At 37.9% G+C, this 27,981-nt stretch overlaps 1 protein-coding gene across 1 annotated transcript; it reads left to right on the plus strand.

The window, feature by feature from the left end:
- The first annotated feature begins 3,162 nt into the window (after window positions 1-3,162).
- THAP12 (THAP domain containing 12) lies at window positions 3,163-27,928 on the plus strand. The gene is made up of 5 exons (XM_001378336.5): window positions 3,163-4,997; window positions 19,186-19,306; window positions 22,945-23,052; window positions 23,849-23,885; window positions 25,065-27,928. Exons 1-5 carry the CDS (start codon window positions 4,909-4,911, stop codon window positions 27,011-27,013), a joined length of 2,304 nt encoding a protein of 767 aa, XP_001378373.1. The 5' UTR covers window positions 3,163-4,908; the 3' UTR covers window positions 27,014-27,928.
- The last annotated feature ends 53 nt before the right edge of the window (window positions 27,929-27,981 follow it).

Here is a 27,981-nt window from a genome sequence, read left to right on the forward strand (position 1 = left end):
TGAGCTTCTCTGCTTTACTCTGCCATTTTGGCTCCACCCCCCACCCCCCAGAACATTCCTTCAATTTTCAATTCCTTGCCACCACAAAAAGAGCTGCTATAAATATTTTTGTACAAGTAGATCCTTTCCCCTTTTTTGTTATCTCTTTGGGACACAGACCCAATAGTGGTATTACCAGATCAAAGAGTATGCACAATTTTGAAGCCCTTTGGATATAGTTCCAAAATGCCCTCCCAGATGGTTGGGTCAGTTCATAATTCCTCTAACAATGCATTAATGTCCCAATTTGGCTACATCACCCCCAGCATTTACCACTTTCCTTTACTACCAAATTGGACAATCTGATAGGTTTGAGGTGATACCTCAACCTTGTTTTAATTTGCATTTCTCTAATCAAGAATGATTTAAAACATTTTTTTCATATGATTACTCATGGCTTTGATTTCTTCATCTGAAAATTGCTTGTTTATATCCTTTGACCATTTGTCAATTGGGGAATGGCTTATAATTAAATTTTTTTGATAAATAAAAAATCATTTATCTTCCCATTTTCTTTCCTCCCCACCCCACTGGAAAAAGAAAAACAAAACCATTATAACAAATATGCATTTTTAAACAAAATTGCATTATTTTAATATCCTGACCTGGTGACCCAAATTTACTGAGGGAAGCTGGGTACTTTCTTACTTCTTAACATCATGCATTTCAACTCCCTAGTAATTATTTATTTTGTCTTCATAAGACTACCAATATTTCTCTCTAATAAAGAAAGAGGAAGTAAAATAAGACTTCGGTAGTTCTGCTTTCTTTCCATTGACTACAACCAATTTGGTGATCTATTCCAAAAGTGATTTAAGGAAAATTAAAACTTTAAGCTCAAAATAATCAAACTTGCTCTGAAAAAAAATACATTTAGAAAAAATATTTTGAAATGTTATATTGCTATTTTTAATCACACTATTTCTCAGTATATATTATAGGTTCATAGGCTGAGATCTTGATAATTGATTATTGTCTTTTTTATTTTATTTCTCCAATGGCTCTTATGTCTATGTGTCTATCCTCCAGCCCCTTCTCTTGATCACCAATCTATTTCAGGTCCTCTTTTCCTCATACATGGACTATTAAAATATAGTCTCTTATTGGTGCTCCTAACCCCTGGTCTTTATTACATTATACAACTTCCCCAATCCATAAGCACATTGCTGTCAAAGTGATATTCTTAAAGCATAGGTTTAATACTCTACTCATTAAGCTCCAGTGGTATCTATTACCTCTAGAGTCAAATAAAAACTTCTCCATTTGACATTTAAAGCCTTTTACTACCTGGCTCCAACCCATCTTTCCAGGCTTATTACACATAACTCCCCTAATTACTCTAGTTAATGATCGACCATTCTAGTATTGAAATAGTAGGACAACTAACTTATAAAAGAAACCATTGACTCAAAAAGAGAATGACACAACCCTAGCAATATGTGGAGAGTAGATCTTAATGTTGCTTTTATCACTAGCTATGTGTATAACTTCAGGTAATTAATTCTCTGTAAGTTTCTATTTTACTGCTTCTCACACACATTACACCATGCATCCTGTGTCTTTGTACAATGTAAGGCAAAGCCCTTTCTTCCTTCCACCTTTTAGAATCCCTAGTTTCCATCAAAGCTCAAATCAAGTAGCACCTTCAGTCCCTTCCTGATCCTTCCAATTGTTAGTGCCTTCTAACAAATTATATATCTGATAGAATATGACTTTCTTGAAAGAGAGCTATTTCATTTTCCTAGAATAGTACTGGACACATAGTTGGTGTTTAATAAATATTTGTTGATTGATTGAAGGGACCTTAGAGATAACATAGTCCAATCTCGTCACCTTCACAATTTGGCCTCTATTTACCCAATGAGATCTTTTAACTACATGAACTTTTTACTCTAATTGTTCCTTCATTTTAATTTGGTAACATAGCGTCACTGAGAAGTTTCCTTGTTAAATTCTGTAGTGCCACCTCCTTAGTATAGACCTAGTCACTGAACACCTCAGTTAAGGCCTTGATCATTTGGTTCATTGGCCTAGGTAAGTGAAATTACAGTGCATAAATTTAGACTGCGGTTGAACCGGCTTTTCCCAAATGGCAAATCTAAAAGGGAACATTCACTAATGGATTCCCACTTTTATTAGTTTTAGAGGAGTTCTCACCTTAAAATTTTAGACAGGGAAATGTGAAGATGGTACTTATAAGAACACCATGGCAAGCCTAGTTTTGAGAGATTGGTTTTATTCCTAAAGAACCTCTTTTCTCAGGATAAGGAATTTGTCCTGGAAGACTTTGCACATATGGAGAATGCTTCATTGTTAAGAGCTGAGAGATAGTCTGAGAATGCTGTCATGCCAGGTTGTGGGCAACATTGGCATGGGCATCAGAGCCACCAGAAATGACAAGGTGATAATTAATAAGAGATCAGGTAAGCAAATAGAAACTTCAGGACCAGAATAAGGCATGTAATCACATGGTTACACAAAAAAAATCAGCAACCAAAGGAACTGAAGGTCTATGAGCAGCACACAAAGGATATATAGGTCTAATACCAGTAGCAAAGAGACTGAGGAAACTTGCTATCTAAGCTTCTGAAACCTTTTAGTCATCTCACCAAGCCAATTTATCCTCAGTGCATTGTGCCCAGTCCAGAGGATTACTGGTGGTGATGACTTTAACACTTGGCTGGTGAGAAAAAGTAACACTTGTTGATTGACTGAAGGGATCTTAGAGGGAATCTAGTCCAGTCTCTTGGCCCCTAATTAACTAAAAAAATCTCTTACTACTTTACCTTTCATTCTAATCAAATAAAAAATTACTTGTTCCCTCATTTTATTGGTAGCTGTAGGAAGACAACAGAATTTGGTGACTTTTAGGGCCACAGTAGTAAGGAGAAAGTTGAGCAGATAGAAGCATTTCCTTAACAGTCACAGATGAAGCACAATTTCCCAAAAGTTATTTTTTCCTTCAAAAATTCATTTTGTCCAGATTTTTTGAACTATGAGAACATCTTTTCATTTCCTCATCCTTTTAAAATGCAAAGTCCAATTTAGGTAATCACTTAAAAAGTTTCTTTATCTAAATGTAATTCTTCAAATCAACATGCTTCAGTTAAGCATCAATTTATTTTTTTTAAACTTCTGACTCCTTTATTTACTTATTCTTATTCCAAAATATTTTATTTCCCCCAATTACATGTAATAACAATTTTCAACATACATTTTCCAAAATTATTAAGATCCAAATTGTCTCCTTTTCTCTCTTCCTTTCTCCCTCTTGGAGATAGCAATGTTTATACATTTCATAGGTATCAATTTAATTAACATTCTAAATATTTCCTTTGGTCCTAGTGGGTGATCACACAATTAACTTCCCTATTTCCTCCAAGTTTTTTGTGCCCAACAAGGCCCCCTGTTCTGAAAATGGTTTCTTCACTTCCACAAGCCTGTTTTGTTGTTTTTAACCTTTACCTTCTGTCTTAGAATCGGTGTCGGTTCTAAGGCAGAAGAATGGTAAGGGCTAGGTAAATGAACTTAAGTGACTTAAGAGTCACCCAACTGGGAAGTCCACAAGCTTTTAACATGCCTCATCTTGAAGATTTAAATGTGACATTCACAAAAATGTGAAGCTATTACTTTGGTCCAAATATCATGTGCTCTTTTCTAAGGGGAATTCCTGAAACAAGAACCATATCTGTTCACTACAGCTGCTGGCACGAATGACTGACCAGTTTTGGAAGGATGGCTTCAGCAAGCTAAAACCTTTTGCATGATCGGCGATTTCTCAAGCCCACCAAGAAAACCAGTCACATCATTTTATGTTCCATGAATCCTCTCCAGCTCTGCTTTGGGACAGTTTTCTCCTTGGGAATTCTGGAATGAGAAAGTATTTAAGACAACATCCAAGTGCCCTTGATGGAGAGATTGTCTACATAAGATATGTGGGCATGAGTTCCCGATTCAATTGGACTAAACCTATAAGAGCCCTTCGAGATTATCAACTAAGGTTCGGTCTTGCTCGAATGATGTGCCAAGGACTCCTTAAGATCTTGCTTTCATTCTCTGTCCAGCTTTCTTTAAAAATCCCAAAAGAATGAGACTCCTGCATTGCTTTATTCCCAGCATTTGTTCCTTTGGTCAGCTCTGATGCAAGGAAAAAGCCTCCTAGCCAATGAAGCGGGTTTCACGCTAGCATGGATCTGCATCAGATGAGCAGTCCCTAGGGGAGGGAAGGTGCCCTCTGCCTTAAGTAGGTGAGGATACCGGGCGCGCGTCGTCTCCTCTTTCAACTAGCCAGGCCACCGGCTCCGGCTCCGCCTCCGTCTCCGTTGTCTCAGCTGCCTGCGCCTGCGCGCCGGGAGAACTTCTTGGCCCCGTTCCTTCCCCACCCCCCTACCCCTGACACCGCCCTTTCCCGCCCTCTCCCGCCCCGCACGCCGTCAGCCTAGTATGGTCTTCACTGCGCGTGCTCGCTGGACATAGGTCCCGGAGAAAGGGCGGGGAGGAGAGGAAGCCGAGGGGAAGAGAGCCCCCGGCAGCAGCGAGGGGGTGGGAGGCAGGGTGCATTGTGGGAAGGAGGCGGCAGCGTCCCGGGCGGGCGGGCTGGCTAGCGCTGTCGGTGGCGGCGGTAAATCCTCCCGGCCGCTCACAGCACTGTAGAGCTGCGTCCCAAGCCCGGCCTCGGCCCGCAGCGCCCCTCCTCCTCCTCCTCCTCCTCCTCTTCCACCTCCTCTCGCCCTCCCTCCCTTCCTCCTTCCTCGTCCCCTCCTCCTCCTCCTCCTCCCCTCCGAGCCCAGCCGGGCCGGCCTCCCCGGGGGCCGGGAGGCGGCCGGCGGGGAGCAGGGGGAGGAGACCCGGCCGGCCGGACGGGCGACGATGCCGAACTTCTGCGCGGCCCCGAACTGCACGCGGAAGAGCACACAGTCGGATCTGGCCTTCTTCAGGTTCCCGCGGGACCCGGCCCGGTGAGTACCCCTGGCGCAGCCGCTACGTGCTCGGAGCCCCGGAGCGGGTGGGCTTGTGGATGCCCCTTCCCGCTGCGAGGCCGGGGCCCCCTCCCGGCGCGAGCAGTCCCCAGCCCCGGGACCAAGGAGGGAGGGGGAAAGTGCGCAGGCGCCCACCCTCGGAGTGTCGGAGAGACCCTGGGAGTCAAGAAGTGGGCTGGGCTGCTTTCCCCAAAGGCGAGCCTGGATGGGCACATGCACCCTGGGCTGGGGCCACATGTCATCGGCCTTTTAGGCCCCCTACGCCCACTTGTCAAGCACCTTGGAAGGGCTTGGGCGTCTGAGGCTGACCACTCCTGCATATGGTAGGGTAGAGACCCGAGCGGTAGCCATTCATTGCTCTTCTGTTCTGTGCTCAGTCTGGAGAAAGCTGGGGCAAGGCGACATACAGGTAGTAGCGTGCCAGGAACTGTCTGCCAAGCACGGGGGTGGAGTGGAGGTGGGAGGGGAATTTAAAAAAAAAAGAAAAGAAAAGAAAAGAAACAGCCCCAGCTCTTCCGGAGCGCTCCGTGCAATTGGGAGAGTGTGCAAATCACCAGCAATCAATCGGCCTGTTATTCTCACAACTGGCAGACACCTTTTATTTTCCCCGTTTTACATGAGAGTAAACTGAGGTAATCGAAGGCTTCTATGGCATAAAAAACTCGAGGTTTAAAGAGCATCCAGCGTGTGCACAGCCAGGGGAAGTGCAACACGTAAATAAATCACACTGCACCATCTAACGGGTATGGTAATCTTGCCCAGATAACTGCATAATGATACATAGTGGCTAAGTATGAGAGATTGAAAGTACAGTGCTGAAGGATTTCTGAGATAGCATAAATCATAAATTTTGCCAAGTATAGAGGGCACTAAGATCACTAAGATCAGGAGGAAGAATGAGGGCTCTGACTATTAGAGGGTCTACATTTGAATCCGTTACTTATCCCCTGTGGCTAGTTAAGCTTCATTTTCCTGTACTTTTAAGAGAAGTAATTGGATAAGAAAAATTGCAAGGCTGCTAGGTAGCATAGTGGATAAAACACTGGTTGTGGTGTCAGAACACCCGAGTTCTAATTCTGCCTTGTTACAAGGGAATCACTTTAAAAGACTGATATATATTAATTTAAGGTCGCCAAGGAATTCAGCTATGTAATTCCTAAATGAAAAACTCAAGTCAGCAGTCAACCTTTTATGGAGTTTAATTACAATAGGAGGAAGAAAGGAATTAGAGAGAGAGAGAGAGAGAGAGAAAGGGAGAGAAGGGAATAGGGCTTAAATACCCCTTCTGTTTAGGCTGGGCCAAAAGGCCCAAGACCTTAGATAGCTGAGGCAAAGAAAAGAGATCAGTCCCTATTACTCACATGACCAAAATGGAGAAACAGTCTCAGGGGCCCCCACCTTCAGCTTCCTTCAGAGCAAGCTTCTCAGAGTACACTGCCACCACTCTGACCAACTCCTCAACCCCCACCTCGAGTCTTCACACCCCCTATCTTTAAGGAAACCCTCCAAGTTGCCTCCCCTCAGTCCTCACATCTACCAATCACCTGTCCCTCAATTTCCCTGTGCCAATGGAGGCTCTAGCTTAAACCCAGGACCGCCCAGAGGTCTCTGGCTTTTGCACATGTCTGTTGAAGGTCATATTTTCAAATAATTAAATCTTTGATCCTTTGCTACAGCCCTTTCTAAATCCTGTTAACCTGAGTAGGGTAGAGATTGGAATAATTAAATTTTGATCTAGGCTGCAGCCCTTACTCAATCCTGTTAGGACTGACTAGGGTGGAGATTGATTCCAAGTATCTCCATTGTATCAATTCTAAAATCAATCATGACTCAAAGAAATTCCTGTTCTATGCTTAAGCATAGGTCAAAGTCCTTTCCATTGTTCAGCAAAAGGTTTCTGTCCTAAAGTAATCTTAAGAAGGTAGGAGGGGGAAACTCTCATGCCAATGGGGTTCACATTCCAATAGCCAAGACCCACTATCAATAGGGAATTTTTCAAGTATGAAATTTCCCAATGGTGAAAATTCCAACATTTATAAGTCTAAGAAATTTTGAGGTTTACAGCCTTAAGCACTTATAGTACATTCTGGGTGACCCAGGACCAGTCATTTAACCGTGGATTGCCTCAGTTTACTCTCATGTAAAATGGGGATAATAATAGGTGTCTCTCAGGATTATAAATGAGATAATACTTGCCTAATATAGCTCCCTGTGGATGCTTTTTTTGCCTTCACACTATGATATTATGCTATATATGTATAATATATGTTATATTCACACATCATATATAACAGTGTGTATATGCAAATATATTTGTGTGTATATATGTATGAATGTATATATCTGGAGAGCTAAGTGGTTTGGTGGATAGAGCACTGAAATCAGGAAGACTCATCTTCCTGAGTTCATATCTGGCCTCAAGACATTACCTTGCTGTATGACCCTTGGCAAGTCATTTAAGTCTGCTTGCCTCAATACCTCATCTGTAAAATGAGCTGGAGAAGAAAATAGCAAGCCACCCCATTATCTTTGCAAAGAAAACCCTAAAATGGGACCACAAAGAGAAAAACACGACTCAACTGAAACTACATTTCTTATTTTGAGAGCAGGGACTTTCATTTATCACATTTTTATATCCTCTGTTTCCTAGCACAGTGCTTTACCCATTTGTTATTCATTTGTGTCCCATTCTTCATGACCCAATTTGGGGTTTTCTTGGTAAAGATAATGGAGTGCCTTGCTATTTCCTTCTCTAGCTCATTTTACAGATGGAAAAAAAAATTAGGTAAATAGAGTTAAGTGACTTTCCCAGGGTTGCATAGCTAGGAAGTGTCTGAAGCCAGATTTAAACTCAGTAAGTTGAGTCTTTCTGACTCCAGGCCTAGTGTTATATTCACTGCTACCTAGCTACCCCTATAGTCAGCTCTTAGCCATAGTAGGCTCTAAATAGATGTTTATTGAATTAATAGAATTGGCCAGATCCTCAAGAAATCCTCTGATCTTTCCCTCTATTCCTTTTTACAAACCTCTGTCCCTTCTAATTCATACAATACTTTGCAGTGACCCTCTATATACAATTGTCATATCATGTATTGTAGACATTTCTGTGTGATATTAAAAAAATTCTATCATACTTTTGTTCTTTGAGGTCTTATAACACTAATTTATATTTTCACCAGTATCTGTAATTAGACTCTGCAAACAATAAATACTTAATATTTTTACTGAAGGAATTAAAAAAACTGAAATAAGAACTTGAAAGGGAATAGAGATTCTTTAGTCTAACCCATCACTTTACAGAGAAGGAAACTGAATATGGAAAGAGCAGATCACTTGTCCAAAATCACACAGAGTAGAGTTTAAAATCCAAGTCTTTCTGCCTCATAATTTAGTCCCTTTTTTACTTCCCCATGTTATAAGGATACTACCATTTTTTTTTTACTTCCTAGCTTTTCACTACTCATGGGATAAAAAATATTAGATTTGGCTAAGTATTCGTGGTCCTGGTTCCAACCAGTCAAGAAGCATTTATTAAACATTTATGTGGGTACTATGCTAGTACACAGTACAGTAATGGTGATGCAGGAAAAGACAAAAACAATCTCTGTCTTCAAAGAATGTATATCCTCATGGGTGAAACAACAAATAAATAACTAGATGTGTATGTGTACAGAGAAAATGGAAGGCAATGATAGTGGGGGGGGGGGGACCAGGAAAAACTTTCTAAAGAAGGTGGGATTTGAGCTGAGTCTTGAAGAATGCCAGGGAAATGGAAATGGAAGTGAGGAGAGAACATTTAACAAAGGATTTTCCATTTTAGTCACTTTGTAAACAGATTTCAGTCAGTAAACATTTCTAAAACTTGGGTACTGTGCTGGGAATACAAAAAGAGGCAAAAGAACAGTTCCTGCTCTCAAAGATTTCACAATCTAATGGGGCCAACAAGCTATATACAAGACAAATAGAGAGTTATGAAGAGAGGGAAGCCACTAGAATTAAGAGAGGTTCCAAAAGGTTTCCTAAAAAAGTTGGCATCTTAGCTGGGACTTGTCGGAACCCAGAAAGCAGAGTTCAGAAAGGAGAACATTCCAGACACAGAGGACAGCCAGAGAAAAATCCTTGGAGCTGAGAGGTGAGTGTCTTTGTGGAATTCTTAGGAGATCAGTGCCACTGAATTGAAGAGTGTGTGTGGCAGGGAGTAAAGTGTAAGAAGTCAGGAAAGGTAGAAAAAGGGGCTAGACTATGAAGGGTCCTGAAAGTAATAGGGAGCCTCTGGAGTTTGAAAAGGGAAGTGAATCAATTCTTGAACTATAGGAAAATGACTTTGGCAGTTGAATGTAGGATGGATTGGACTGGGAGGAGATTTGAGGTAGTAAGAACAATTAGAAAGCTATTGCCAAAGGCTAGGAAAGCTTAAATTACTGTGGTGGCTGTGGGAGTGGAGAGAGTTGGACATAAACAATTTCACTAGCTTCCTTCTCTTCTCAGCAAAAAGACTCACCTTTTGTAGGAAGCCTTTTCCAGGACTTAAATGTCCTTCTCTCTGAGATTTCCCTCAGTTTATCTTGTCTTTTTTATATGCATAGTCGTTTGCAAGTCATCTTCCCCATTGGATTATGAGCTCCCCCCAAGATCCAGGGCTGGTTTTTTGCTTTTCTTAATATCCCCAGAGCTAATGGCTTTTCTAGGCCATTTCATCCCTCCTCAAATCTCTTATGGCTCCCCATCTCCACTCTCTCAACATAGAATGTTTCCTCATTGTTCATTATACAAAAGGATACTATTCATTAGGAGCTTCCTCTTCTCCCTACTCATCCCTTCATCTTTCAGATACCTGCCCTTATTGCCTTCATTTGCCTTCTTTTATATTGCTCCTTATTTTTCTTATTATTACTAAGGCAAATTCTTCTACATGCACTGTGTTCCCATTCTATCTATCCCTTCTCCTGTAGTCTGTCACTTCTTTTATCTCTCCTCTCTCACTAATTTTCAGTTTCTCCCTATCTACTTTGTCATCCTACTTTCTGTAAAGGTACCCTTTTCTCAATAGAACCCTCACCAGATCCATCTGTCTCTGGTCTCATATCTCTTCTTCTCCCATATTTCTCCTCCTGTTTGTGACTAAATTTTAAAAGGCTGGCTATAATCAGTGCTTTTGCTTCCTTTCCTCTTACTGTTTTCCTAATTGGCTATGGTTTCACTTCCAGCCTTATCATTCAACTTGAAAATACTCTCTTCCAAAGTTACCAGTGATCTCTTAATTGACTAATAAATTCTGTTTTCACTGATGTTAAATAATTCTTGCAAACTAATTGGAAGATGTTGCATTTTTAGCAAATAAATTCAAAACCCACTCAAATTCTTTTATTAGATTTTAAAATAGGTTAGAAAATTATTCTTTATTTTTGGCAACAAAAGCATTTTGAATGCCTAGAAAATTATGAGGTGAAGCATACTGTTGATAACTAATATCTCATAGCACAATGTAGTTGATGTTCCAAAAGTCTTAGGGGAGTTTTAAATTTTTAAAGTTTTAGACTTTTGGGACCTCCCCTACACACTTAGGACAGGGTCTATCCTTAACATTAGTAGATATAAATCTATATTTCAAATTTGATAAGTTTAAATGTTTTGAACTGACTTCTTGTCAGGTCTTATGAGTTCAACATTATTTTTTACATTGTAATATGGCCAAAAGGACTTGTACCAGGTGTAGGGAGGATGTCTACTGTGCCATTTTCTTGTTCACATGTGATCCTGTTATTAGAGTTGTCTTTAATCTGTTTCCTTTACAACTTTCTAATCCATTGTCCATTTTGTGATGGTTAGTTTAGTTTAAACTAAATTATATAATCCATGAATCTACTTAACCTTGGAGATATAAACTGCCAATATATCAAATGTGCTGAAAATGAATGAAGGCATTGCTTCAATTTGACACCATTGTGGGACTCTCACTCCTCATCCCTCAGCTTTCCTTCATGTGACATGTGACTGGGGGAGGGTGCCAGTGTTTCAGGCTACCTATTAAATATTAGTAAAGCTTAATTTCATCTTTTTCTAGATAAAAACCAGAAATAGATATTCTCATTTTTTCTTCACATACCCTAGTGGATTATCTTGGAGGATGTTAGGTTATTATCGTGGTGGATAGTTAGGAAACCCCAAATTTGAGTACTTCCTCAGATATTTATTTTTTTGGACAAATCACTTAACTTTTCTCAGTATTAATTTATTTATCTGCAAAATGGTGATGATAGGATCTACCTCAGGATTATTGTAAAGGTCAAATGAGATTATATATATATAAATCTTACTTCTCATTTCATTGAGGAAGCCAATTAGAATTCTGTAGCCCCTTAAGGAGGGTCCTTCAGTCAACAAGCATTTATTAAGTGCATACAATATGTGAGGCACCATACTGTGCTGAGCACTGGGATACAAATTCCTTTTAAGGGCATTGTGGACAGATGTTTACCTAGTCTTTGCTTGACTACTTCCAAAGAGAGAAGAAGCTTGTGATTTAATAGTTTCATTGGGGCAGCTCTGATCATGAGTAAGGGTCTCCCTATTTCCTGAAACTTTAGTTTTACTCTCAGAACAACTTGTGGCAGATCTTTTCATCTCAACATAGTATTTCAGATGTGGTTTTCAGACACCATGACATCCTGGTTTTTTATCTTCTGGACATTTTCCTTCTCTTTACTAAAGATTATGATTGATTAATGCCTGGAAGCTGTTTCTAGAAATATTTGCTGAATCGACAATTGCCTTTTTCAGTGCTATTAATCATACCACTTTTTGATTTAAGTGGAATATCGGGAAACTTTTAACATATATTGACATAAATATATGAATTGTGTATTGTTGGTTTTTTCTCCTGCAAGTATCACCAACTTTTTTGTTCTTTATTGGATTTTCTCTCTTCCCCGGACTGTCTTGTTATTTTATCCATCTCTTTTTTTTTTTTAAACCCTTACCTTCCATCTTGGAGTCAATACTGTGTATTGGCTCCAAGGCAGAAGAGTGGTAAGGGCTAGGCAATGGGGGTCAAGTGACTTGCCCAGGGTCACACAGCTAGGAAGTGGCTGAGGCCGGTTTTGAACCTATGACCTCCTGTCTCTAGGCCTGGTTCTCAATCCACTGAGCTACCCAGCTGCCCCCTATCTATCTCTTTTATCCCACTTGGATATTACCTTATTTTATTGTGTTTATATCTCTTTTCTCTCCTAGATGGTGAGTTATAAAAGAGTGATGACTCTACCAAGCACTAAATAGTTTAATAAATGAGTGAGTGATTTAGCACTTGTTTATTATCTCTTTAAAGAAGATTTTGACCAAAAATTTTTTCTTTTTTTTTTTTAAACAATTCTGGCTATATAAAAGTAGAATGGGTCATTTTGTGAAGTGGTAAGCCCCCTGTTACTGGAATGATGTTTGAGAAGAGGCTGGACATTCTCTTAGCAGGAAGATTCTAGGGAGGTTTCAGGCTTTGGACCCTAAACACTCCTTTACTTCTGATTTTAGAACCTGCTCTGTAAATGCCCAATGAAAAAACCCTTAGTTTAATGAAGAAGGATCATGGAGTATTGATAGCATTCTGTTGTCGAAACTACAATTCTTTTAGGGTTTAGATCCTGTAAATATAAGCTAGGTGGTACACTGGGCCTGGAGTTAAAGACCTGAGTTCAAATTTGGCCTCAGACACATAGTAGCTGTGTGACCCTGGGCAAGTTACTTGTTTTCCTCAGTTTCTGCATCTGTAAAATGAGCTGGAGAAGGAAATAGAAAACCACTCTAGTATCTCTGTCAAGAAAATTCCAAATAGGGTCACAAAGAGACAGACATGACTGAAACGACTGAACAGCAAAACAGATTACTATAATATAGAGACAAATGGGGTTAAAGACAATGACAAAGTGCTGCCTTGGGTCTAAGTGGGGAAACGTTTATAAGAATCAAGAAAACCTTCCTTTGTGACAGTAGTATTTGACTTGAGCTTGAAAGACAGGAATTTAGGTGAAGAAAGGGAAAGGAGATACGTGAGACATAGGGAACAGTATAAGCAAAGGCATGGAATGCAGGTAGGGTGAAATAGGAGTCTGGAAGTTGTGTTCAATTGTTCCAGGTCTTTCTGATTCTTCATGACCCCATTTGGGGTTTTTTGGCAAAGATTTGGCATACCAGCTGTAATCACCTGCTTGGAACATGCCATCTTCCCTCAACTGTGCCTCTGTACTGGCTACTCCCTATGCAGAGCAAAGTCTACCCCCTGACAAATACAACCTTCTGCAGAAGCCCTTTTTTTGGTCCCTTCAGCTTTTAATGTCTAAGCCTTTTCTTTTACCTTCACCTGCTCAATATACAACATAAAGCTGCTTAGTTGTTTACATGTTGCCTACCCCATTTAAATGTACACTCCTTGAGGGTAAGGACTATTTTTCACTTTCTTTTCTAGTATATGTTTAGCTTTAATAAACATCTGTTACTTTCTATGTGCCTCAGTTTCCTTATTTTTAAAATGTAGAGGCTGGACTCAATGGCCCCAAAGTTTAGAAGGCATATTCCAGAAGTAGAATCCTCAGTAGTGCATGAAGGGAAATGATAAAAGGCCAGAAAGATTGACACTAACCTGGGACCTCATTTTATAGATGGGGAAAAAAGTTCAGAGTATGAGTTGTCTGATCATCAGTGCAGTTGGATCATTGTTAGGCAGGAATAATTAGAAAGGGTTTATGTTGCCTAATGAGGCCAGATTTACTCTTCCTGTGTGATTTTGTTTCCTTTCTGTGGCCATACACCTTATTTACATATGAATGAATTTAGAATTTACTTGGAAACTTCTCTGGTAGAGTTAAAGCACTCACAGTTACCCTGGAGTTAATTGTAGGACCACTTTCACTTTGATAGTCCTTAGATACTTCACAGCTTTTTAAAAAGCTATTCAGATTCATGATGTTGTGTAAACCTTTCTTCCCTTTCTCTTTCCCAACTAGTGATTGTGTATCTAAAGACCCGGGGCAAATAATTTAATTTCTCTGCTTTGAGATTACCTAATCCTGTCTAGTCTTCCCTCTCTCCCCTACCCCCCTTGCACTTTACTGTTTTTCTTTTTTTAACTGCACTTTACTTGCTGGCATCTAACTACAGTATCTTTATATCTTTCCATTTATTGACTAGTCTGGTCCACTCCAGCCTTTGTTTCCCCTTAAGGTTAAGAAGGCAGAGATTTAATTTTTTAAAGATTTTTGTTTTTACTAGTAATAATCACGCCCTTGCCCCATTTTACCAACTTCTTGGGGGGAATCACTGCTTTCATCCCAATTAGTTAGACATATTTGAAAACTCTTAAGTACTTATTTTACCAACTCAGAAACTTTTTAGTGATTTATAATATTCACTGAGAATTCCCATCAACAGTAAGAGCAAAGACATTTCTTCATCACCATTTTATTCAGTTACTTTTCCAGGACTTTTCTTTTTTCATTCTATACTCTTTCCTTTAGTGATCCCATTAACTTCAATGGGTTTGATTCCCTTTATGCATACACATTATAAACTTTTAATATCTAATAATAATCTCTATCTTAAAGTTCAGTCCTACATCCTGATTGCTGACTTGACTTCTTAACTAGAATCTTTATTCTGGGGATGCAGAGGCAGAAATGAAACAGCCTTTGCTCTTTGGGAACCTAAATTTCACATAACAGATAAATATACATATTTAAATATAAATAAAATAGGAAATTTTAGGAGGACCCATTCGCATCTTGGGGGAATTGAGAAAGTCTTCTTTGTAGAAAGAAGTGTTTGAGCCAAACTTCCAAGGAAATGAGAAATTCTCAGAAATGGATATGATGGATGGAGTATATATTCCAAGCATGGAGGTAGGAGATAGAATGTTGTATGTGAGAAGTAATAAGGCTAGTTTGATTAATGTATAAATGGGAGTGATATGTAGAAAGGATGAAAAAAGATATCCACAAATTATGCAGTTTTGAGAGCTGGAAGGACTCTGTGGCTATCTAATCTAATCTATATCAGAAAAGAATCTACTATAATATTTCCAAATATTATCCAACCTCTTCTTATAGACCTCTAAAATGAGGACACCTCTCACCTCTTGAGGCAGTCTATTATAGTTTTTAATATTTTTTTATTGTTAGGAATTTTCCCCTGCACATCACACCTAAATTGACCTTTTATGCATTGCTTTTATGCATTTGCTTTTTTTTCTTTCTTCACATTTTTTTGTATTGCTTCAGGTTCAGGCTTCCCAAGACAAATTTTTATCATCATTATTGTTCCTTGTTTCTAACTTTTTGTGTTCCCATTTGGGTTTTTCTTGTCAAAAATACTGGAGAGGGAAGGTTAAATTACTTGTGCAAGGCCACATAATTAGTATCTCAAGCCAGATTTGAACTCAGGAAGATGAGTCTTCCTGACTTCTGGTCTAACACTCTATCCACTATTGCTAGGTAGCTACCCCTCCAGAAACAAAATAAGCACAATGTCTTCACATAACAGCTCTTCAGCTATATAACTGTTCTTAACCTTTTTCTCCAAGCCAGCCATCTCCATTTTCTTTAGCTGATCATATTCTCTTCTGAACATTCTCCATTTTATCAGTGTGGATAAAATATATGGATGGTGTCCAAAATCAAATACAGTATTCCAGTTCTGGTCTGCTAAAAACTATGCTTCTCTTATGAAAAAGCAAACATGAGATTACATTAGCTTTCTTAGCCAACAGATCACACTGCAGATTCATTGAACTTGAAAGGCCATATAAAACCCCAGATCATTCTCAAAATACTATATAATCATGTCTTCTCCTTCTTACATTGGTGGAATTATTTTTTTTCCTTTTCTTTCTCTCATTTTTTTACCTCAAGTATAAAATGTTACATTGATTCCTTCTACATTTTATTAAATTCATTAAATTAAATTCAGCCCCATGCTGTAGCATGTTAAGATCTTTTTGGAGCCTGACTCATCTAGTGTGGTAATTATTCCTCTGGCATTTAAAGCTTTTTGTAACCTGAGATCTTCTTACCTTTCCAATCTAATTATGCTTTGCTTTCCCTCCTGGCATTCATTGATCAACATGGGACCAAGCACAGGATCCCCCAATACTGCCTTGGATACTTTTTACCATAATGACATTGAACCATTAACAACTACTCTTTGAGTCTTGTCTGGTAATCCAACCAGTTCTGAACCTATCAAATTGTATCTAGTCCTCATTGCTCCCATTTTCTCTAAAAATAGTATGAAATACTTAATCATAAAATTTGATGAAGTCTAGGCAAACAGTATTATATAGCTTTTCTCCTCATCTTCCAGTTTAGTAATCCTGTCAGAAAAATAAATTAATTTCTTGTATGGCTTACTCGTAATTAAGCCATAAGTTTCCCTTTCAAGATGTTCTCTAACCACATCTTAAATGACTTATTCTAGAAAATCCCCAGGTTCCAAGTCAAACTTCCTGCCCTATAGTTTGTAGACTATTCACTTCTCTTTCTTGAGTATTGAATATTGTCCTTCTCTAATAGTGTGATACCTGTAGTCCACTATCTTTCAGATATTGACAGCTGAGAGTTATTTGAGCATCCAAAGGATGGTGTTCATTTGGGCCTGTGGAATGAAATTAATCAAGAGCCATTCAGCCCTTTCTTTTGGTCTTTTTATTTAATCATTTGCTGCTTTCTGAACATCTGTATAAACTATAGCTGTTTAAAGCAAAGGAACAACACAGTTTTATAAAGAATCCCCATTCCAGCAGTAGATTTAACTGATCTCTGAAATTCATTATCATTTTTCCAGTAAAGGAATTATATTATTTCCTCTGAATCAAAACAAAACAAATAACACCTTACCCATCAGCCATTTTCCTTGGCCAGAGAAGACAGAAGGAAAATAAAAATTGAGCTCTACTTTCTCTCTGTCATCATTTCTCATGATGATATCCACTATAAGCAAAGAATCTTCTCTTTTTTCTAATCTTCCTTTTTATTATAGCTTAACAACAAAACCCTAACCCTTTTGTGTTGTCCTTAGATTCTCTTGCCAGCCTCAGTCATTCTGAGCTTTTGCATTCTTGACACTGTTTTTATAGTATTGTTCCATGCATATATAATCCTCTTCTTTGATCTGGATTTGTTTTTTCTTTTTCTCCTATCTATATCTATATTTTTAACATAAGTGTTTTGATGAGTTTTCTGTCCATCTGTACTGGTTTCTTCTGACAAATCCCATTTTCCTCCTCTTCCTTACAATTTTAAATTCATGTTTTCATAGGGGAGATAGTAGAAGCAAGGGGACCAAAAGGAGGGTTCTTAAATGGCCCAGTTAGGAAACCCAGATGAGAGGTTTTAAAGGATAGAACCAGGGTATTGGCTGTGTGAATGGAGAGAAGTTAGAAGGAATTAGAAACAATAAAAATTTAGCATCTGATTGCATATGAAGGAGTTAGGGAGAATACAGAATCAAAGAGGACTCTGAGGTTATAAACTAAAGTGACTGGAAGGATAGTAGTACCCTCAATAGAAATAAGAAAGATTGAAGAAGAGTGGGTTTTGTGGAAAGTGTTTTGTTTTGGTCCTAGGTAACTTTGTACCCAAGGGTCATCCAGTTTAAAACATCTAATGGACATTTAGGAATGTAGAACTGAAAATTGGGGAGAGGCAAGACATTGATCTCAGAGTCATATTCATAGAGCCAGTAAAATCTTGAGAGAGCTGACTGGCATCATCATGATAAGAGGGTAAAGAGAGAAGTTCCCAGGTATACCCACAACAAAAAACTAATTCTTTTTTCCTCTCAAACCTATTCTTCCACTAAACTTGTGCCTTTTTTTAAAATTGAGGGCATTGCCAGCCTTCCTGTCCCAAATTTGTACTCTTGGATCCTTGATTTTTTTTTTCCTCTCCCCAATCTCATTATCATTTGCCAAATGGCATCAATTTTGTCTGCATACTATCTGTGATAACTGTCCCCTTTCTCTGCTCACACAATATGCCCTCTATCTTGGTTTAGGACCTTACTTATTGGTGGGATGATTCCAGTAGCCTCATAATTGGTCTCTTTCCAGTCTGTCATCTTTCCCATCCATTCTACCTCTACATAGCCTCTAAATTGATATTACTACAAAACAGATCTGCCCATGCCACTTACAAATCTTCAGTGGCTTCCCTCTCTCTTTTAGATGTAATAGAAAATAGTTGGCCTTAGGATTTACAATCTGCTGCATGTGGCTCCCAGATACCTTCCCAGTCTTATTTCATATTATTCTCTTCAAACTCTTGTCTTCATCCCTCTGGCCCCTTTTACTGTTCTCATCCTCTCCCAGCTCTGTTTTTGTAACTGGTGTACCTTCCTCATTTCTACCTAGTATCATCCCTTACTGCCTTCAGCTCAGGTATTACCCAAAATAAAACTTGACAGCTGCATTGACCCTAATATTCTATAGAAGAAGAGGAAAAAGAAATATAGAAGTTGGTATTATATTAATATTTTGAAAACCAATCATATCTTTCATTTATTGCTTATAGCATATGTGTGATTAGTTAGTAAGTAAATGGTATGGTGAAAATCTGTCCTAGGAGATGATATAACTCCTTAATTATTCTGTTTGGGGAAATTGTTACATTATTTTTTAGGGAGAAATAGTCTTTTCCTTGGTCATTTGGATGTCTTGCTTTCTTTTGTGTTTATATAGTCAAGCATAGAATCATAAGATCCAATCAAATAGCATCGATTAAGAAGATAAAATAAGCTAACAGCCCTTTATAGAATTTAGATACAAAATTATTCAGTCAGATTATTCCTTATCATTGACCAATTTGGCCCCTATTTACGCCCATCCTTTTGGTTGAATACAATTATTATTCAGTATTCTCTGACAAACAAAGCATTTTGTCACTGGCAGGTCTATTTTTTTCTAGACTTAATGCTTTTTTGCTTAAAGATTTGTGAACCACCTTTGAGTTGCAGAGAGCACTATCCTGGGTTCTAACCTCACTTTTGCCTCTAACTTGCATAATTTGAATAAAACATATACTTCCAGAAGACAGAAACTTGCTTATTTTTGTCTTAGTATCCTTCCCGCCAGCTTAGGGTCTTCTATGTAATAGACTTTCTTAATATTTGTTGAATTTATTTTTAGGTGCCAAAAGTGGGTGGAGAATTGTAGAAGAGCTGACTTAGAAGATAAAACACCTGATCAACTCAACAAGCATTATCGTCTTTGTGCCAAACACTTTGAGACATCTATGATTTGTAAGAGTGTAAGTAGGAAAACTGGATTTCTTATTTTTTCCTCTTATTTGTTATATAATTCTTTTCTTAAATTACAAGGGAATATAGATATGTAGAGGGGAAAGGTCTAAGTGGGAGTACCCAAGTGTGAAATTTTTATCATAGCGATGTAAACTTTCTTGGGTTTACTAATTGAAGGTAGGGATTCATTAGCCTTAATTCATCTATTATAAACTAAATTTGGGGATTTTAATGTGTTTGTATGAACTTGGTTGGTACCTACCCTAATATTTTTTCTCATTTAGTGGTGATCTGGTAAAAACAAAGAAAAATCAATAGACAGGTCTGTGTGTGTGTGGTTTACATCCATATAAAGTCAAGAAGGTAGACTCCCTGTAGAAGTTATTTAGGATGACATGGACAAGAATCATAGAGGATGAAAGAAATAGATTGATTCTAATTTGCATCATTAGAAGAATACAATTGATAAATATATGTTGATAAGATCACAGATCTATGTTGAGTTATTTGAGTACTTTAATGGAAACCTAGAGAATGGCATCAATAACTGAAAAAAGTAATCTAAAAATATTTTAGACAGTGGTTTTAAATCTTTGTATCCCTTTTAGATATTAAGTAGTAGCAAATTGACTTATTCAGTTAGTCTGCTTTCCTTTTTCTTGCCAAATCCTCTGAAGTTCCTAGTTACTAGTGACATGGTTGGAAAGCAAGGTGAAGCAATAAAATAATATTTAATGTAGACTTTATTTTGAATTTAGTAGAAGTAAAAACTCAACTTTGCTTTTCCTAGAAAAAAATACATTTTTCTTTGATGAAATTCTCCATAAATCAGAAATACATGGAATCTTGATGTTTTTTCTTTTCTAAAAAAGGCACCATACATAGTATTTGCATTTTAAAGGAAGGATTTATTTATTTTTCAGTTGTGTCAAACAATTATTTTGTTTTTGTTTAATAATGTAAATTTAATGAGATACATAGTAGATAGTGAGGAATAATGACAGGAACTCTGGACCTGGAATTAGGAGATCTGGGTTTGAGGCCTGGCTTTGCCAATTTCTAGTTTTGGAATCTTGAGCAAATTGCTTTACCTCCCTGAGTCTTCTCATTTGTAACTTGGGAGCGTTTAATGTATACTATCTACCTCACAGGGTATGGTATGCAAAACATTTTATAAACTTTAAAGTATAACAAATAAAAGGTGGTCTGGAGGCTTAGCACCAGGTTTTTAAGCATTAATTAATAAAAATAGAGAGAAAGTAATAGAAGAGATATTGAGAGATTTCAGCCTAACTATCACTGATTCTTCATTTGGCCGGCTCAGGTCTGCCACTGAGGCACCTTAGCTTGCAAGATCAAGGACCAAGATAAACCAGCACCTGGACAGTTTAGAGAACCAAAAATCCAGGTCAGGTCTGAAAGCTGAGACCTGAACTCAATTCCCACCTGGGTTTAAGAACTCTCCTTGCCTACTGACTTCTAAATGTCACGCTGTCTGCCCTTCCATGGCAACATTCCACTGGCTCTTCCCTCATGTTGATGCTGGCTCTGCCATGTTGTCACTCATGCTGACACGACAAGGGAAGCCAGGAAATGCCAGCTGATGACGCATTACTAGGTGACACCCACTGTTCAGAGGGATGGAGATATTTTACTTCACACAAAAGCATTGTGTAAGTGTGTGATTCGGTCTGAATCCTCATGGAGCATATATTCTAACAGGGGGATAAGACATACATGGGTGCTTAAAATATATGATCAGTCCATTAAGTCAGATTGGTAAACATTCGTTAAATGTCAATCACATGATGGACCAGGGCACTGCAGGTCCATTAGCGGTATGAAGTCCTATGAGGAGATCAAAGGGATGGTTATCACATATGGAAGATTAGGTAAAACTTCTTAGAAAGGTAGAAATTTGATTTGGTTTTCAAAATATATGTAGGAATTCTACCAGTCAGAAGGTAGGGAGCTTATTTCATGCAAGGCATTCCAATGAGCAAAGATAGAGACTTAAAAACACAAGTCATATTTTGGGAACCAAGGGAAGTCCATTTTACAACACTGGAAATGTTAAGACTGATGTTAGATTTTGGAGGGCTTTGATTGCCGGGCTTAAGGAGGGAATTTTAACTTGATTTACTCTGGGAAGCAAAGGAGCATGGTCAGACATGTGCATTAGATAGATTATTCTGGCCACCATTAGAAATAAGAATTGGAGGAAGAAATTGTTGAAGTGGGAAGACATGTTGACGGCTGCTGTTGCAGTAGTTTAGGCAGATGACAAAAAGAGTGGTGGTAATGGAAATAGACAAATACATCAGAGATTTGTGGAAAAGATAGAATTTCTAGAACTTGATAGCAAATGGGATAGAGTCAAACAATATTCAGATTCCAAATTTGGGAGACTGGGTGAATGATAGATGGTGTAATTGTCCAATACTGAAGTCAGGACCAAGCAGGAATCTTGGGAAGAAGACAGTAAATCCATATTTTGACAAACATGAGTTTGAGATGCTGGTAGGAAATCCTGGAAATCCATTATAGTCAGTTGGAAATATAAACCTGGAACTTTGAAGAGATGTCAGATGGGTTGTAAGCCACTATAAGCTATGGTAGACAGAGTGCCTGGTGAGAATAAGGAGAGACCTGAATTTGAATCTTGCCTTTAGTACCCTATTGGTCATGTGACCTTGGTCAAGTCACATAATTGCTCACTGTCCCCAAGCAACCAAGACTGCAAGTTGCAGAACAGATTTATAATAATGGAAGAAATTTCATTGCAGTAAATTCACTATCTAGTTTTCTTCCTATCTGTTTCTTACCTCCCTCCAAAAAAAGTAAAGCATCCTAGCAACAGAAATAATTGTTAGAATTAGGAGTTGCCATTTGATAAAGAGTAATAGAGGTCAGGAGATTGAGAGGAATTTTGTAATGTAATTGCTGGCTAATCATTAAAATGGCAGGAAATAGAGCAGAGAGGGAAGTTTATCTGAGAGAGCAGGATAGAGGTAAAGAATTGGGGATCTATAGACTATGTACATGAGAGTACAAAGATAGATTTTTATTGAAGAGTGGGATTTAATGTTTAGACTTTGGAGATGCTATGGAAGCAGTTTCTTGATTATAGTGAAGTCTTATACATGACTGCCCATATGTGACTTAATGCAAATTATAGAGAGAGTTCACAGAAGTTGAAGAGATTAAGAAATGATGTAGTCAAGATTCACTTCTTGTATACTGAGGGTCCCAGAGGGTCCCTTAAAAAAAAAAAAAGTCATTTCTAGAGAGGCTTTACTGCATTGTGCCTAGAGAGCTAGCCTAAGGGCTAGGAAGACAACCTGCATTTAGTGAAGTCAGGAAGCACTGAAATCAGGTCTGTCTCTGGCACTTGTAGTTTACCATTTCAGATCACTTCTTCTTAATTCTTAGATTTCTGTAGCAGCAAATGAAATTTACTTAAGACTCCTATAGGAAGATTGGGGGCAGGAGGTAGTTGTCCAAATTGACATTGTTAGATTGTTGTAAGCCCATTTAAATAGTTGGAAGGATGCTGAGGAAATGGTTAACAGGTTGCATTTCATTTGATTGTGCTTTATTCTCTTGGCCTGGATCTAAAATATTACATTCTTTTTTTTTTTCCCAGAGCCCTTATAGAACGGTTCTCCGAGATAATGCTGTACCAACAATATTTGACCTTACAAGTCATCTGAACAATCCACATAGTAGGCATAGAAAACGAATAAAGGAGTTGGTATGTTTAAGTTCCTTTCTTCTCTAGATTATATAAGTGATCTCATCCTAAATCAACTGAGGATACTTATAGTTTCAAAGGTAGGGTAACAAGGTCGGAATTGTAGTAACCAACATATGGTTTTTTTCCCCCACAATGTTTTTACCCTAGGGCAGTTATCTTTTCTTTAATTATATTTAGTAATTTTCTTAGTCCTTTTTGTTATTACTGACCAAGGACAATGCTAACCAATTTTTGCAGCTTCTTAGCATGAAGCAGGAGGAAAATATGCCATGTTTTCTTTACTTAGTAATAAGGAAATTGCAAAAAGAGTAGGATATATATATATGTATATATCTATCTATCATCCTTATTATCTATGAGCAACTTTCAGAAAATGTGAAATGATTACATTTATTACTAAATTGCTATAAACATATTTATACTTCCATGAATTACATGTTTATTTTTTTTCTCTTATTAATGTATGAGCTCTTGGTGCTATTATTTACACTGTATCTTAAATAGCCTAGTACTTCAGTAAACTGAAAATACTTTTTGACTACTACTGTGCCAGACATAATGAAAAGTGATTTATGGTACTGTCTCTCCCCTCTAGGATTACTAAAATAAGATTTTGCTAAGTCACTTTTACCAGATTGATTTTGCTTTATTTTATGAGATATTGTACTGTGTATATATTTCATATGTGTATTTATGATCTTGAGAGAATTAATAGTTAAACAAAAAATAAGTTATTTTGAAAATAATATACTTGAAATTGTTTATAGTAATAGAGGTTTTCTTTTGTCTTTAGAGTGAGGATGAAATCAAGTCACTGAAGGAGCGAAAAAGTAAGTGGTTTTATATTAATATTTAATATAACAAAAATTCTGGCACAATGTTTCTTTTGTTCAGGACTCTGCCTTAGAATGCGAGCGTATGGCATATTCTGCATTTGTTTTTTTGATTACATTATATGATAAAGTTCAGCTGTGGTCATTTCTCATCTGAGGAGCATAGATAATTTGGTTATATCTCCCACTCTGACATCAAATTGTGGCTGACTAAAAAGTTGCTTATGACTTAGTATGGTGGAATATAACAGTTAAAATTTAGGAATATGGGGAGACTGAGGCAGGTAGAAATTAGTTTCTCTCTGCAAGGAGTATTATATTTTTTAGAGGTTTATTAAGGATTAAAGAAAATACAGGATAAGGAAAACGCCTAGGCAAGACCTCACCTACATTATAGAAAGAACCACGTCTGCTCCAAAACGGAAGTCCAAAAAGAGACCAAAAGCTTTTGCTACCAGCTTAAATCCTTCCTCGATCTCAGCCCACCTCAGAATTGCGTGAGATTACAAAGCATTCTGGGGAAGTGGAGCAAGGGCTTGTGGGGATTGAAGTCCAGAGTTCAAATCTCAATTTTACAGGAAAGGGTTCTGGGTAGGATGTCATGAAGATTTTGATTTAGTCCTAGCATTGCTGAGAATTTCAAACTCAGTAAACATTTATTAAAAATACTACTTAAAGGAGGCAGCTTGGTGACTTAGTGGTTACAAAGGCAGGCCCAGAGACAGGAGGTGCAGGGTTGAAATCTGGCCTCAAACACTTCCTAGCTGTGTGACCCTGGACAAGTCCTTTAAGCCCCATTGCCTATACTACTCTTCTGCTAATATACAGTATTAACAGATGGAAGATAAGAGTTATTAAAAACAAAAATGAAAAGTACTTCTTTAAGGATTTTCTATGTGTAAGGCATTGTGCTAGGTCCTAATATGGACTGTCTGATCTTCCACAAAGTGTATAAACTCTACCTTAATTCTCTTATCTGTAAAGTGAGGAAGTTCTACTGGATGAATTGAAAGACACCTTCCTTCCAATTTTATTATTATACAATTTCATGCTTGCACCAAATTCCTGTACTGATTTCTTTCCTCAGCCACCTTCTAAGTTCATTAGTGTAGAAAGTATTTGTTTTTAAGTTTTTAGATATCTTTATGCAATTAATCTTAATATTTTGTCTTCTAGTTGATGAAAGTTCTGAACAAGAACAAACCAATCAAGAAACAAATAATAGCAATAGTGCTCAAAATGCAGTTGCGGAAGGAGGAGGAGAACAGGATGAAGAAGTTTTACCTTTAACACTTGAAGAGAAGGAGAACAAAGATTACCTTAAATCTTTGTTTGAAATTTTGATCCTTATGGGTAAACAAAATATACCCTTAGATGGCCATGAAACTGATGAAATTCCAGAAGGAATATTTATGCCAGATAACTTCCAAGCTCTGCTTGAGTGTAGAATTAATGCTGGTGATGAGGTTTTGCGGAAACGCTTTGAGACAACAGCAGTTAACATGTTATTCTGTTCTAAAACCCAGCAAAAACAAATGCTGGAGATCTGTGAGAGCTGTATTCGAGAAGAGATGCTCAGGGAAATTCGGGACTCTCACTTCTTTTCCATTGTTACTGATGATGTAGTGGACATAGCCGGAGAGGAGCACTTACCTGTGTTGGTTAGGTTTGTGGATGACTCTCATAACTTGAGAGAAGAATTTATAGGTTTTCTTCCTTATGAAGCTGATGCTGAAATTTTGGCCATTAAGTTTCATACCACCATTACTGAAAAATGGGGCCTGAATATGGAGTACTGTCGTGGTCAGGCCTATATTGTCTCCAGTGGGTTTTCTTCGAAGATGAAAGTTGTGGCCATGAGACTTTTGGAGAAATATCCTCAAGCTGTCTACACCCTTTGCTCCTCCTGTGCCTTAAACACATGGTTGGCAAAATCTATTCCTGTTGTGGGAGTGTCTGTCGCTTTAGGAATAATTGAAGAAGTTTGTTCTTTTTTTCATCGGTCCCCACAGTTGCTGGTGGAACTTGATAATGTTATCTCTGTTCTCTTTCAGAATAGTGAGGAAAAAGGTAATGAGCTGAAGGAGATTTGCCGTTCTCAATGGACAGGCAGGCATGATGCCTTTGAGATTTTAGTGGACCTTTTACAAGCACTTGTTTTATGTTTAGATAATATAAACAGTGACACAACTGTTAGATGGGATAACTTTATTGCTGGCCAAGCATTTGTACTTGGTAGTGCATTAGTAGATTTTGATTTCATTGTTACTGTTGTGGTTCTAAAAAACATACTCTCCTTTACAAGAGCCTTTGGGAAGAATCTCCAGGGTCAGACCTCTGATGTCTTTTTTGCAGCCAGCAGTTTGACAGCAGTGTTACATTCTTTAAATGAAGTGATGGAAAATATTGAAGTTTATCATGAATTTTGGTTTGAGGAAGCCACAAATTTGGCCACTAAACTAGATATAGAAATTAAACTCCCTGGAAAATTTCGCAGGTCTCAGCAAGCTAACTTAGAGCCTGAAGTGACATCTGAAAGTTACTACAAAGAAGTTCTTAGTGTCCCAACTGTGGAGCACATCATTCAGGAACTGAAGGATATCTTCTCTGAACAGCATCTCAAAGCACTCAAATGTCTGTCATTAGTGCCCTCTGTCATGGGGCAGCTGAAATTTAATACATCTGAGGAACATCACGCTGATATGTACAAAAGTGACCTTCCTAATCCAGATACTCTTTCTGCAGAACTCCATTGTTGGAGAATCAAATGGAAACACAGAGGAAAAGATATAGAACTTCCAGCAACAATTTATGAAGCCCTGCATTTACCAGACATCAAATTTTTCCCTAATGTTTATGCATTACTTAAAGTCCTCTGCATACTCCCAGTGATGAAGGTTGAAAATGAGAGATATGAAAATGGTCGAAAACGTCTTAAGGCATATTTGAGGGATACTTTGACAGCCCATCGGTCAAGTAACTTGGCTTTGCTTAACATAAACTTTGATATAAAACATGATTTAGATTTAATGGTGGACACTTACATCAAACTTTATGCAAGCAAATTGGACCTCCAAGAAGAAGTTCTTCCTACCAGTAATTCAGAACCAACTGAAAATACATAAGGAAACTGACCAAAATAGGTTTTCTTCTGGAATTTACATATTGGGGGTTGAGAGAGAAGCCCTGCAATATTGATAGGCAACTTAATCATTGAAGATAAGTTTGCCTTTAGGTCTTTTTTTGGATGTGTTAGCCATTGATAATCTGTATGTTAAATTGTTGCTCTATGAACTAGAATACTTGGGAAATTGACCTTCCAAAAGGTAAAAATACTACATTTCATTTCTTTGTGATTTCTGCTGATAGCTACTGCTCTGGAGATTTTTTGGTTAATTTCATTCTGGGACATGTAACTTGTGATTACCAGGGATCCAACTATCAGGTTTTGGGTTTCCCTAGTTATTGTGAAAAAATAAGTATTAGGAGAAGAGATGGAAAAAAAGTTAGTTAAAGTGAAGCTCACTACTGACTACTGATTCCTATGGGTTTGTTTTTTAAAATGTTGTACAATTGACAGTAAATAGATGTGTTGGAGAATGGTTTATCCTAACCGTGACTTCATACACATTTCCATGTCAACTCTGACTTCATCAAGTGAATGTAAATGAATGAGTTCACTTAAAATTTAAGTGATAGAGCCAATGTTGTTCCTCGTAAATGAATGATTGTTGTGGTTTACATTCCTCTATTGGGGCTACACAGCAACTGTTTCATGAACTTTTCACAGGTGTATGTCAAATATTCTGTTCTGTGATCTTGAAGCTGATTTCACAAACATAAAAACTGATACGTTTGTGTTTTTTCTGCCTTTTCCCATGCCTCATCTTGACTTGTAAACCTAACCTGGAGGAATCGCAAATTAGGATTTTGTGGTTTATCTAGGAGTAATGAGGAAAATATTACTGTTATTTTTGGTGAGGAAAAACAATTTTTGTATAGTTTATTTCATTCTAAATAAAAATGTGAATTTTCTTTAATGCTCATAGTAACTCATTATTTTTAGTGGTAATAAGATATTACAAAAGGCAAT

This window comes from Monodelphis domestica, chromosome 4 (assembly GCF_027887165.1).
Source record: "Monodelphis domestica isolate mMonDom1 chromosome 4, mMonDom1.pri, whole genome shotgun sequence".
Classification (NCBI taxonomy): Eukaryota; Metazoa; Chordata; class Mammalia; order Didelphimorphia; family Didelphidae; genus Monodelphis; species Monodelphis domestica.

Bases quoted from the DNA above. Each gene is read 5' to 3' on its own strand.
- THAP12 (XM_001378336.5), top strand. From the start codon at position 4,909: ATGCCGAACTTCTGCGCGGCCCCGAACTGCACGCGGAAGAGCACACAG. The intron at 4,998-19,185 runs GTGAGTACCCCT...ATTTATTTTTAG, and splicing joins TTCCCGCGGGACCCGGCCCG to GTGCCAAAAGTGGGTGGAGA. The intron at 19,307-22,944 runs GTAAGTAGGAAA...TTTTTTTCCCAG, and splicing joins CATCTATGATTTGTAAGAGT to AGCCCTTATAGAACGGTTCT.